Raw genomic sequence first — 12,955 nt, 5'->3', positions numbered from 1 at the left:
GTGGTATTCCGAGGGAGGAGGACCCTCTCTCCCAGCACTCACAGCAGTCCCCATAAGAGAATTCTGATGGGCCCTACTTGGGTCATGGTCCCCCTGGTCACCTGACCATTGGTGGCAGCTGCCTACTTGATGGACAGCCCATGGGACATGGGGAGGGGCAGTTCCCAGAAGGAAACCATGAGGGGCAGGTGGAAAGCCACCGGTGTGGCTTTCACAGAGAGAGTGCCTTCTCTCCCTCTAGACCAGGCTCTCATTTCCTATAGCAGGAAGCCGGATGACAGGGGTGGTAACTCGCTAGTGAGGCCTCTCCCTCCACAGTCACTACTGATTCCAGACCACGTCAGCTTCCTCCCAGGACTCAGGCTCTGTCTTGATGTCTCCCACCTGAGAAGGAGACCCCACGTGGACACTGCCTTGGACGACGCACCTGCTGCCTGGGTTCCTGGAGCTGGAGGGGGCGGGCCCAGGCCTGGAGTTTCTCATGCGTTCTCTCCTTTTCCCCCAGGGCTTCTATTCTTGGTTCTTCAACACCATCACCATGAAGTAAGTGCCCAAGCTTTCCGGGTTTGTGACAGCAGAGTTGCCTTGTTTGGGGGAGGGGGTGGGGCCGAGTTACCTCCCCTGCAGGACTGGGCCTGGGCCTCAGTTCTGTACCCGACTCCCCACTGACCACCTCAGCATCGCTCAAGCAGAGGATGCTCTGGGGTGCCGTTGGGGACATGGGAACTGGACGTGGCCCACAGCCCACTTTGTCTCTGTCCCAGCTCTCAAGAGAGGACCATTTTCAGATGCTTGTAAAAATGCTTTTACGAACTCCAAACCAGGAAAGAGAACTCCTTCCTGTGTGCTATTTACTTTATTTCTGTGATCATCATTCATCATGTTTGTCAAATGGGAAAAAAAAAGAATACACAGGGCAGAAGGGTAGGCTTCCTCTCTCAGTGAACCCATGCCCGATGACGGAGGGATGGCCCCTTGCCCACCTCACCTTCTGCACCTCATAGTGCCAGACCTCGTTTGGCAAGGAGAGAGACCCCAAGTCGCCTGTGTTGTCCTGGTTCCCCCATACCAGACACACGTATCAGTCAAGTATGCTTACCAGAGCTTCATGGCCCCCTGTGTATGTGCATACAAGGCCCCCTGTGTATGTGCATACAAGCACACACATGCATGCACACACAAGCACACACATGCACACACACAGCTCTGCCTCCACCTCAGCGCCCTGTGCATTCCTGGGCTCCCCCTAATCATCCCCACTCCTACCGGGTCCATCCTTCAGACCCGTCCTGCAGGGCCCTTTCTTGCCTGGGGTGCCTGCCTTCGGGCACGGCCTCACTGCCTCCAGAGGCCGCCTGCTCCGGGGGGTCTGGATGGCCTGCTCGTTTGCTTCTTTGCAAATGCTCATAAGACTGCTATTTCTGTCGGTCCCTGGTGTTGGAGCCCCAACCCCACTGATGGGGAACTCCCCCTGGCGTCGGCCTCCGGTCTTCCTTCATAATTCTTCCGAGTCCCCAGAAAGCAATGTGGCTAATTTGTATGTGGTTCAGGAAGCTTAGCCACATGTTGCAGGGAGCAGAGAGGAGACTTTTATTTCTGGGCACCTTCTCTTATTTTGTTTTTTAACTTTTGAAACACACACAAGCTCACATATGTACATTTCATTAAGAGAAACACAAAAGTCCAGCTGCGTCTCTCACGCCCCTCTTCACCAACCCTCTCTGTGGGGGCAATCCTGTCACAGTTTCAGGGGATTTTCTTTTTTTTTCGACAAGCATCCACTATTTTTGCATTTAGAAAATTACCGATAATACATAGGAGTATTTGGAACGTGTTTGCCCTGGGAAGCTGTGTGGGTTAGCTCTAGGTTCCCGGGTCCAGCAAATCAGCCAGCCCTGTGCACGGGAAAGGGGAGGCAAAACAGCGAATGAGGGCCTGCTCATGCTGCGCACATCCTCGGGTCTGAGGCCCACGTTCTGGATTTGCTCGGCTGCCTCATCACTGCTCAGTCGGTGTTCGCGGGGCAGGGGAGAAAGTGTGTGTGCAGAGGGCAGGGCATGTGCATAGAACATAAAGCTTCATGTCGTCGGCGTCTGTGGTGTGCATGTGAGTAGGAAATAAAAGATACAGGTCATTGCACTGGTACGTATCTGTGTACAGCTGCTCGTGTGTGCATGCCTGGGCCTGGAGGTCAGTCTGTATGGGGTGCGTGTGTGTGAGCATCCTCTTCTTCCTGCCCCCTCCCCACCCAAAGGCCCCTCCATCAGGAACACATTGTCAGGGGAGGGAGGGAGTCTGCACAGTGCATTACACACCCTGCTCACTTTGCGGGCAATGCCTAGAAGACAGCGTCACACACTTACTGAGCCCGGATAAGGAGGCCAGCATCCCAGTGCATAGAGGCCATGCAGTCTAGTTGGAGAAGCGAAGAGTTAACAAGACTCACTGTGTATGATTTCATAATGGGACGTGTTTATAATTGCTGTGCAAAGGGCATTTAGGAGAGCGAGAAATTAATTCCACCCAGGAAGATCAGTAGAAGCAGGGTTTCGAGCTAGGCCTGGAAGGATGGGGAGAATTTCGACTGCTGTGGTGTGGAGGGCCCATCAGAAGTGAAGGACTGTGTGAGTAAAGCTTCGGGGCAGAGATGGGCAGGAAGTGTTCAGAAATGACAGTTCTTCGGAAGTGGCTAGAAGCAAGAGTACATGGCAAGAGACGGCTTGAAGGCTCAGCTGGTATCTTGACTACCACACTAAGGCAGTAGGAAGCAATTACTTGTTTTTTAATCCTCGCTCAAAGACATTTTTTCATGTTTTTTTTTTTTCTTGGAGGGGGAGGGGAAGGGAGGGAGAGAAACAATGATGTGAGAGAGAAACATAGTTTGTTTGCCTCCAGTACGCTCCCAGATGAGGGATAGAACCCACAACCTAGGTAGGTGCCCTGACTGGGAATCGAACCCAAAACCTTTGTTTATGGAACAATGCTCCAACGAACCGAGCCACACCAGCCAGGGCAGCAATTATTATTTCTGAACAGGAAACTCAGGATGGTGTCTGTTTACAGGCAGGACGCTGGGGGGCAGGTGGGTAGCGAAGGGCAGCTGGGAAGTTTGAAGGCAAGGTGAGCAGCTGAGGAGACTGCTCCAGTGTCCAGGTGAGAGGAGGTGGTGGCCAGGGAAACAGCGGGGAGGAGGCACGGGCGGCAGAGCTCAGGGGCTGCAGTCAGTGGGCCATGGCTTCCACCTGGTTAAGAAAGAGGGAGAGATCAGGGCCTGGCTTCTGGGGAGAACAGTGTCGCCTCTAGTTGGAAGGTGGTGGGACACGAAAAATCGGGAAAACGATGAGATATGGCCAGGCCAAGCATGTGAGCTGCCCAGTGGGCCAGTGAAAAAACAGGATGAAAACTTGGGAGAAACTGTGGAGCTGGTGTAGATGGGGGCACAGAGGCTGGAGCTGAAGTCACGGGAGCAGGTGGGAGCGGCCTTGTTTCCTGTTAAGAGACGAGCCCGTCTGTGTTCTTACGTGTGACACAGCCTCTGTCTTTGAGGAGCCTGCGAAATTCAGTGACGTACATTCCAGGCATGGCAGTAGCTTTAAAAAGAATGGTGATACTTCTTACAAAAATTCAAACTTGGGCCTAAGGGGGTAATCTTCTCTCCCTTTCCTCTACCTGCTCCCCACCCCCGACGGAAGCTGTGGCCACACTGGCTCCTGAGGAACGTCCTTGTCTGTGTCTCTTCCAGGAACGAAGATCTGATCAGCAAATGTGGAGACGATGCCCGCATCTACATCTCCTTCCAGTACCACCTCATCATCTTTATGTTCATCCTCTGCATCCCGTCCTTGGGCATCATTCTCCCCATCAACTACACTGGGAACGAACTGGGTAGGCAGAGTTTTGGGTTTGTAGAGCTTGGGGTTGCTGAGTTCATCATTCCACTCAGGGCGGGACTTCAGGTTCCTTCGACAAGTATCTACCGGGCATCAATTGTGTGTCGGCCGTGCACTGGGGATGCCTCACCAAGACTGGGTTTAGCTATATGGTCGAGGAGCCCCAGTTGGCAGATATAGGGAGAAGAGGAGGCCTCTGCTGTTTCTGTTGGGAGTTGGGGACCAGCTTTGGGGAACTAGAAGGAAGAGCAGGTCACGGGCCCTGCGCACTCATTTGAGAAGCTGGAATTCTGGCACCGCACGAGGCGCCAGGCTTGAGGTCAGCTTCTTTCTTCTCCTTCAGAAAAGAACAGTCACTTCGGCCGGACCACCATCATCAATGTCTCCACAGAGTAGGTACCTGACCCTCTTACCTCCCATTCTACTGGTGGGGGTGTTGGTGGGAGAGAGGAGGTCCAACGTGTGGGTCTGTGACGTGGGTACCTCTTGGTTGATGAGAAAGGCCTGGTTTCCTCGGAAACCCAGGTGCTAAGTGAGATGCCAAAAGTTGTATTCTCATGGTGGGGGCAGAATGCCTGGTGGCTCAGCGTTCCCTGCAATGAGCGTCTCTGTTCAGTGTCTCTGTAATGGGTGGGACGACCCAGACCTGCCACTCCTGAACACTTGGAGAGGTGGCCCAGTTCCCAACAGGCAATGACTCCATAGCAAGGAGAGGTTTGAGGTATTGCTTCTCTGCCCACAAAACAGGGCCAGGTACTTGAGTGAAGCATGGACCACAGTGGAGGGATGGAGGAACCCGGGTTCATGCCCCACACGATGGACCATAGATGTGGGGCATGAACCCAGGTTCCTCCATCCCTCCACCCGCCATTAGCTGGCCCTGGGTCTGGGACAGCGCATCTGCCCCTCTGAGCTTCATTCCTAGTCTGTGGTTGGGGAAGGGCTGTTGGCCATGATCTCTAAGCCTCCTTTAGGCCTCATGGTCTAGGAACCAGGGACTTTTAATGTCAGCCAACCCAATGGGTGTCCAGATCGCTTTGCCAGATGGACCCTTCCTGGTCCATGCTGAGGGAGTGGGCCCACCAGGTGTCTTGGCCCAGCAGGTGTGAGCAACAGTTCCAGCAGGTGTGAGTGGTGGTTCCCATGCTCCTGCCCGCCCTCCCCTCTCCTGACCCCCTTGCCTCTACACCCCTGTGATCCATCAGACTCCCCCACGAGCAGGATGCAGCCTGGTCTCTTCTCACCTCCCATTCAGCCAGCCCCTCCTGGGGTGCTGCCGACCCCAGGGCAGGGCTTACCAGCTCCTGCCCAGGCCGCCACACCTGGCATGAGGGCGGTTTCTGCCACTGTCCCAGGGTGAGGCACCACACCTTCCCAACAGTTTTAGATAGGCAGCGAAGTGCCTCCAACATCCCTAAATCCATGCTGGCAGAGAGCTGGAATGTTCCTCAGAGACCCCCTCCGAGGAAGCTGCCGCTCGAGTGCCCAGCTACATGGGGAGCGTTAGGTGAAAGGTCAGATGCTGGCGCAAATGGCAAGGAGGTATTTTGAAGCCAGGCAAACCTTCCTCTTCTCAAACAGCACCAAATAAGGTGGCCCTATTTCTGAACAGTCATCCTGGCCAGATGCCTTGGGATGGCGTCACGTGAGCCCACAGCCCAGTATCACCGCTCTTCCTGCCCCGGGGGGAGGTGTCACCAGTCTCCTGGGTCCTCCTCCCTTCGGGCCTGTGAATGACCCCGGACTCCCGCATCCCAGAGGTCGGGCAGCGGTGAAGGTCTGAGTGACAGCCGTGGAGGTCCCAGTCGCAGCCACCGGCAGCACGGCATAGCGGAGACACAGCAGTGAAGTCTCACTGCTTCTGCTGCGGCCAGGAGTGACCTCAGGCAGGTCACCTACCACTCTGGCCCGAGTTGCCCCAGGGGTAAAATAAAGATAGTCACAGCCCTGCCCTCACATAGTGTGAGAGTCTAGTGAGAAAACACACACAAAGCACCTGGTCCCACCCTGGGCCGGGCATAGAGCAAGCATGCAGAGAATGGTGACCTCCTTTAGCTAGAGCGGGACGCAGTCGTCCCACCACAGCTGTCCCTTCCAGGGGCCTGAGTGTCTGGAAGCGCCAGAGGGGGGTCGGGAGACACTGTGTGTGTGGGAGAGGGGGCATGGGGAGACTGGGGGTGGGGGAGGGGCCTCACCCTCCTGTGTCTTGCTCCCGGCAGGAGTAAGATCCTGTGGCTGCACAGCTTCCTGTCCTTCCTCTACTTCATCACCAACCTCCTGTTTATGACTCATCACTGCTCGGGGCTCGCGCTCAAGAGGAGCTCCAAGGTAATGGAAAGAGCTCCCGGGACTGCTTGCCCCCCGCCGGACCCTGCCAGTCCCAGCCTCCGAGGCCTCTCAGCCACACTGTCGTGGGGAGCAGTCCCCCATAGCCCCCCGAACCAGCACCTGGCACCCCAGGTGTCAAACCACTGAACCACTTCCAATCTTGGTGGTGAAGAGCTGCCCCTAGGTGCCTCCTGCCCTCCACCCCTGCTGCCCTGTTCCCTCTCCAGGGACCCCTGGACCGCCTCACCGTCCGGAAACTCAAAAGTTAAGAAAAGCTTGGACCAGCATCCTAAGGAGCCACTGGCTAAATATTTTCACGAGTCTTGCCCACTCCAGCCAGGCCCAATCTTTTTAGCTTTCCAGAATCTTCCTGAGGTCAGAGACCCTATGTTCTGTCCCCACGTCTCTCCACTGTCTTGGTTTGCCTTCTCCACCCTCCACCCACCACCACTTCCCAGACCCTGACACAGGATTTGAACAGCTTTGGTTTATATTTCAGAGGTGACCCCAGAACAAACCACGGGTGGGGGGCAGCGATCCTGGGAGAGAAGACCTCCGATAGAAGCGGGCAGTGAGGGGCAACTCACCACTGTGGGAGCTGACACCTGATCCCACGGGGGTCGGAGAATCAGAGCAGAGCGTGTGTCAGTTTCCCAGCTGGTGGGGAGCAGTTGGCGGCGTGTCCCAGCAGGGCCCTGTCCATCAGGGGCTGAGGCTGCTTTGGGGGGCTTTTAACTCTCCTCTACTCCTTGCACCGCACGTGGGCTGGGCGTGCTCCCCGGGCCAGGACAGAGACTCGGCAGAGTCCCGGTGTTCAAAGTGCTCGGGTGTCTTCGGCGGGTGACAGAGCAGGGGGTGTGGGCAGGCAGCTCAAGGGAGGGCCGTGTGACCTGTTGGCCCTTGGCTTCTGCCCTCGGCCTTTCAGAGGCTCCGTGGGCAGAATCAGCTCCTTTGAGACCACCCACCCTCATCAACTGGTTGATGTCGCCTTGCCCCGGCACCCAAACCCACATACCCCTGAACAGTTCCCCCGAGTGCCCCCACTTCCTGCCAGATGTGGCAAGAAGAAGGCCTGCTCCAGAAGCTTCTGGGCCACCCCAAACCCCCACACCCAGGAGCCCCGTGTGTGCTTGGTCTCACTTCTCCATTCACCCTTCCCACCTAGGTCTCAAGGACACTAATGATCACCTATGTCCCCAGAGACATCCAAGACCCAGAGGTCATCATTAAGCACTTCCAGTAAGTGGGTTGGTGGTCTGAGCATGGGTCACCCTTCCCGGTCGCCCTGCCTGGATAGCCAGTTGGCACAGGTGGGTGGGATGAGAGACTCCCCAGGTGGCGGCTGACTGGGCTAAGGACCAGGCTTTCAGGACAGGGGAGTCCTAGAGCCATAGCAGGGCTTCTGACATCAGGGTTCCCCAAGTGGCCTGGGGGTGGGGGGTGGGGGGAGCTTGTTTTCCTTTCCCTTGTTGCTGTAATGATGAGCCCAGGGAGGTCCTGGGCCACAGTCCCCTAGAACAGGTCATCTTGACACATCTTTTGTGACCCAAGTTCCCAGCCACAGGGGCTGATCGTCTCTCCATAAGCAGCAACTTCCAGCTCTGCCCCTTGGCCCTGTTCCGGGTCATCTGGGGAGGAAGTGGCCGGTCTCAGGTCACTGGGGGTCAACTGTGAAGTTTGGCTTTAGGGGCGAGAGTTGGATGCTCCACCCAGGAACCAGGAACCACAGGCAGTGGTGCCACCCAGCCCTGTGGGCTGGCGCTGTGGGCGCAGGGCAGGGGGCGCAGTCCCAGCCCCACAGCAGGCTCAGCATCCATGGTTTGTGGCTGCAGCGAGGCCTATCCAGGGTGCGTAGTGACCAGAGTCCACTTCTGCTACGACGTCAGGAACCTGATTGACTTGGACGATCAGAGGTGAGGCTGCAGTGGGGCCTGTCTGGATCTGGGGTGGGGGTAGCAGTGAAAGACATAGCTCCGCTGGCCCCTGACCACAAGATTCCCTCCTCGCCCTCCACTGCCTGCCGGCTGACAGGCGCCATGCAATGCGGGGCCGCCTCTACTACACGGCCAAGGCCAAGAAGAGTGGGAAGGTGATGATCAAGATCCACCCTTGCTCTCGCCTGTGCTTTTGCAAGTGCTGGACCTGCTTCAAAGAGGTAAGTGGCACAGGTGTCCAGGGACACCACAGAGGAGGGGCTGTGGCACTGAGGAGGGTCAGTGACCCAGAGGAGGGTCCCCAGGCCTGGTCCAGGGCGCAGGCAGTGCACCCCCAGGCCCCAGGCCCACTCAGTATGCTCTGGTGCCGCAGCACCTTCCCCCTTTCTTCCCACCCAGCCTGCCTCCCTGTTGGGAATGCCAAAGAGCTGAAGCCTTTCTGGGCCACCTGCAGAGCGATCAGGGAGGCTTGCTCTGCCCCACTTCCGGTCTTGGTTGGGAGGACCAGAGAGAATACAGCAGGCTGCTGCAGCCTGCCAGGCCTCCGGCTTTCAAGGAGATAGGACAGGAACCCACGGAGATGGCAGGCCCGTCTATCACTCACCCTGCTGTGGCTAAAGGGCAGCCTCCAAACTCGAACACCTGCCTCAGGACGACTCTTAACCCTGGTCCGGAGACAGTCACCCCCTCTCCTGCACATGCCGCAGACGCATTGTTTCACTTCTCTGGGGTCCACCCTAGGTCCGAAAGCACCCCTTAGTCCCCAGCTGTGCCTCGCTTTCCCCAGATGTAAGGGCAGAGAGCTAACTTTAGAGTCATGGCCTCTTCCTGTTCTACAATTGGGTTCTTAGAGCCCCCTGGGGTCCTGAGCCAGACTTCAGAGGGAGCTGGAGGTGGAACTGAGGCCTCGGGCCCAGCATCCCGGGCTGCTGAGTGGAGAGAAGAAGCCTTGTGTGCACGCGGCCTTCCTGGAGCTCAGCCCCACCAGCTCAGAGGGCTGCGTCTCGCCCCAGGTAGACGCAGAGCAGTACTACAGTGAGCTGGAGGAGCAGCTGACCGACGAGTTCAACGCTGAGTTCAACCGCGTTCGTCTGAAGCGGCTGGACCTGATCTTTGTCACCTTCCAGGACTCCAGGATGACGAAGCAGTGAGTGCCAGGGCTTGCCCTGCGCAGCCCCAAGAGCGGGCCTCTGCTTCTCGGTCGCCACCCTCCTTCACCCTCAATTCAGCCAAGGGAAGGAGGAGCGAGCCTCCCTCCAGTTTGCGATATCCTGATCTCACTCCCACCCTCCATGCGCCTCCCAGGCCGCCACCATCTCGCCTTCCTGAGCATGGCTACATCCCTTTCCCCATTCCCGGCTGCCAGGCTCAGCCTGTCCCCAAAGACATCAGGCCCTGAGCTCTTCCTTCCCATACGTCCTTTGCTTCAGTAGGAGGTGGTCAGAGTAGCCTTTGAACTTGTGGCCCCTGTTCTGGGACAAGAATGACATCCATTTTCTCTCTCCTCACACATCATCCCTCTCCTCACCGTTTCTCCTCTCCTGCTGTTGGCCTCCCCTCTGCCCCAGCCTCTGGCAGCCCTGCCTGGATAGGGAGTGGACTGGGCCCACTCTGGAATGTTCTGGAAGGATCCTTAGAGCCTTAGGACTGGGTCAAATGGATGAGAGCCCCAGAATCAGTCTCCTGCGGCTCGTGGGCCCACCTCTCCCTGAGCAGCGGACCACGCCCACCCAGCCCTGCACAGGAAGAGGGGGCAGCCTAGAATTTAGTTGCAAATAATCATGTGCAATTTTGCACATCGCTTACACTCTCAAATCTCTTGTATGTTAAACTTGGTTACTCATATTTTCCCCATTCAGCTCCCAGAGGGTTAAGAAGGGATAGATTTTCTAATTAGTGTGTGTTGCATAAAACGACGCACCTCCATAAGACACTACTGCTTATGTTCTGCATCATCGTCACTCAGTAGAGCAGATGTGAGGTTTGATTAACAACGGACATGTGAATGAGATCGGAGATGGGGGTCCAGGGCCAGCACGTGCCCCCCTTTGGTAGTATCTTCAGGCACCATAATTGATATAGTAATTCTCACAGTTGGGATGATGCCTGTCACCACCACACACAGTGCCAGGCACAGAGCGCACACACAGTGACTGCGGACATTGATATTTAGATGAGAGTGAGATTGGTCCTCCCTGTCAGGCTCAGAGAAAGCGCAGGTCTGTGTGCTGTCACTGCTGTGAAGGGTCTAAGACATTGACTGAGAACCATGTGGACCCCTCCCTCCCCGGGCAGTCCCTTCCTCTAATGCAACTAGAGGAAGTTGCAGTCCCTTTCCTCCTGCAACTAGACCCCAAGAACTGCCCACCTCCAAGGTCCTGGGAGACACACCCAAGGCTCCAAGGGACTCCAGGAAGTGTACGAGCCCCCACCCGAGGAGCCCTGGCCCAGGACCCTTCCAAACCTGTCATACTCACCCCCACACTTCTGTCCCCTTCCCCCCATCTCCGCAGCATCCTGGAGGATTATAAGTACATCCAGTGTGGTGTGTACCCCCAACAGTCCTCGGTGACCACCGTCATCAGATCCTACCGCTGGAGGGTTGCCCTTGCCCCACACCCCAAAGACATCATTTGGTAAGCCCCCTCAGTCCTCCCCCTCTCCTTTGAGCTCCTCTGAGACTGAAGAAAGCAACAGACAACAGGATGGGGGAAGGAACCTGGGCCTCTCCCCCGCCCACTTGCGGTCCCACTGGGTTGGACATGTTCCCTCTCCATCAGCCGCTGCCCAGCCCCAAGCTCAGCTTCAAGCCCACCCCACCACAAGTGTGGAGGGCACCAACCCTTGGGGAAAAGGTTTTTCCTGCAGAAAGAACTCAATCTGTTTGGGGAGCAAGGTTCACCCATGCCATGCATTCAGAGCTTTTGCAAATAGTGTGATTGAGGGAAGGTCTAGGTCCAAGGGGCTGAGTTAGACCAGGGCAGCCTGGGCCTGCCCCTGGCCTACAGGAAACAACATGTGGGCTCTGTCTGAGGTTGGGGCCTGGGGTGCTAAGGGTGTCCCCTTCCCCCACCCCTCTCCAGGAAAAACCTGTCCATTCGCCGCTTCCACTGGTGGGCCCGCTTCATCACAATCAACACCTTCCTCTTCTTCCTCTTCTTCTTCCTCACCACACCCGCCATCATCATCAACACCTTTGACCTGTACAACGTCACTCGCCCCATCGAGAAGCTGCAGGTACCTCCTCTGCTCAGGCCAGGTGTGGAGCTCTGGCAAGGGTGGAGTGGGGGGCCCAGGGGCACACGGCTCCGCAGCCCATGTGGGAGAGGTGGCAGCAGTGTAGATGGTGGCATTGAGTTTCCTTTGCTCCAAAGCGGGTGGAGGCAGGTGGCTGCCCATGTTAGGGACTGGGGCTGGAGAGCAAAGAGAGAGTGGAGGGACTGTAGGCAGGTTCTGGGATGAGTTTGTGGGGAGGGGTGGTGTGGTTCGTCGTGGGCTCTGAGGGCTCAATCAGCCACCCTGGCCTGCGAGAGTACAGAGGGGGCATCAGAGGGTGCGGCCAGTAGGACAGCACTGTTCTCCCCATGTTCTCCAGAGCTGGGGTCCATGTTTGGGGGACAGGGTTGAGGGCGGGGAGGAGTAGGGTAAGTTCCAGCCCAACCCTCTGGGAGAAGCAGGACCCAGACCTGTTTCTGAGTCTCTCACATGAGGTACACGCGGTGCAGGGTGGGAGTGCCGGGCCCTGCAGGAGCCACCGCTGGCGCCAGGGGAGGCTCTGCACCAACAGGGTCCAGAGGAGCTGACTGGCCCACTTCAGATTCTGTGACCTCCAGACTGTCACCATGGCCTGGAAGGCTGCTCTTTCCAGATTATTCTCTTCCCTATTCTAGACACACACACACACACACACACACACACACACACACTCCTGCTCTGCCACCTTCACAATAGGCTCCAGGCAGGAGCTCCACGGCTCTCCCAGGGGACTCTTCATTCACACCCTTTCCCCCTTCTTGCCACTTCTCACACAGCATCACATTAAAGACAGTGTCTTCTCTCTGGGGTACCAGACATGAGTGACAGCAGCTGGCTCCGGCCCAGGCTGACCTGTAGGGACCTCAGCATAGGTCTGTGCCCCTTGAGGGTGCCACTTGCCTGGGGGTGTCAACTTCCACCTGTCCCCAGCCAGGCAGATCCCTGGCCACTGAGACAGGTGAGAAAGGCCAGGCCTACTACGCAGCTGCAGGGGAGCCTGGCCTGCTCGGGGATTGAGCTGGAGAAGAGGCAGGCGCATGGGAGAAGCAGAGGTGGCCCAGAAGGAGAAGGGACCTTCTCGCACTGACGTCTCTCTGCCCTCCTCGGCTCCACCCTCCAGAGCCCGATCGTGACCCAGTTCTTCCCTTCCCTGATGCTCTGGGCCTTCACAGTGATTCTGCCTCTCATTGTCTACCTCTCTACCTTCCTCGAGGCCCACTGGACCAGGTATGCTGGGGCCTCCTCTCCGAGGCCTCCTCTTCCCAGCCTCCCCCTGCCAGCCCCCACCACCCACCTGCCTGGTAGTCTGTCCTCCCATTGGGACTAAGGAATGCTAGGTACCTGACACTATGCCAAAAGGGGAGACTGGGTGGTTCCTGGGCCCCTGGCCTCAGAGATGCTGAGACAGGGTCACCCTATAAGGAACACGGGGCCCACACCGGGTGTCTTCGGGCAGCTCTCTCCACCTCCAGCCACGCACTGAGGGGCAGGAGCTGTGGGCAGAGGGCCAGACTTGTGCAGAGAACATTAGGAAGACTGCCAGGCCAC

General features: G+C 57.2%; 1 protein-coding gene across 2 annotated transcripts in view; it reads left to right on the top strand.

The window, feature by feature from the left end:
• Nucleotides 1-12,955, top strand: part of TMEM63C (transmembrane protein 63C) — a 48,200-nt gene that overhangs the window by 23,912 nt on the left and 11,333 nt on the right. For both annotated transcript variants that reach the window (XM_037031529.1, XM_037031530.1), the window contains exons 6-16: nucleotides 506-543; nucleotides 3,743-3,885; nucleotides 4,234-4,282; nucleotides 6,110-6,218; nucleotides 7,384-7,457; nucleotides 8,051-8,131; nucleotides 8,250-8,373; nucleotides 9,166-9,299; nucleotides 10,666-10,788; nucleotides 11,236-11,389; nucleotides 12,528-12,634. In XM_037031529.1, the coding sequence (XP_036887424.1) occupies nucleotides 506-543; nucleotides 3,743-3,885; nucleotides 4,234-4,282; nucleotides 6,110-6,218; nucleotides 7,384-7,457; nucleotides 8,051-8,131; nucleotides 8,250-8,373; nucleotides 9,166-9,299; nucleotides 10,666-10,788; nucleotides 11,236-11,389; nucleotides 12,528-12,634 (1,136 nt within the window). The remainder of the gene's footprint in view (nucleotides 1-505; nucleotides 544-3,742; nucleotides 3,886-4,233; nucleotides 4,283-6,109; nucleotides 6,219-7,383; nucleotides 7,458-8,050; nucleotides 8,132-8,249; nucleotides 8,374-9,165; nucleotides 9,300-10,665; nucleotides 10,789-11,235; nucleotides 11,390-12,527; nucleotides 12,635-12,955) is intronic.

Source organism: Sturnira hondurensis, unplaced genomic scaffold, assembly GCF_014824575.4.
Source record: "Sturnira hondurensis isolate 20B ecotype Veracruz unplaced genomic scaffold, ASM1482457v3 Scaffold0021143, whole genome shotgun sequence".
NCBI lineage: Eukaryota > Metazoa > Chordata > Mammalia > Chiroptera > Phyllostomidae > Sturnira > Sturnira hondurensis.
The sequence above is the reverse complement of the archived record's forward strand: the minus strand, read 5'-3'. Positions and strand labels throughout refer to the sequence as shown.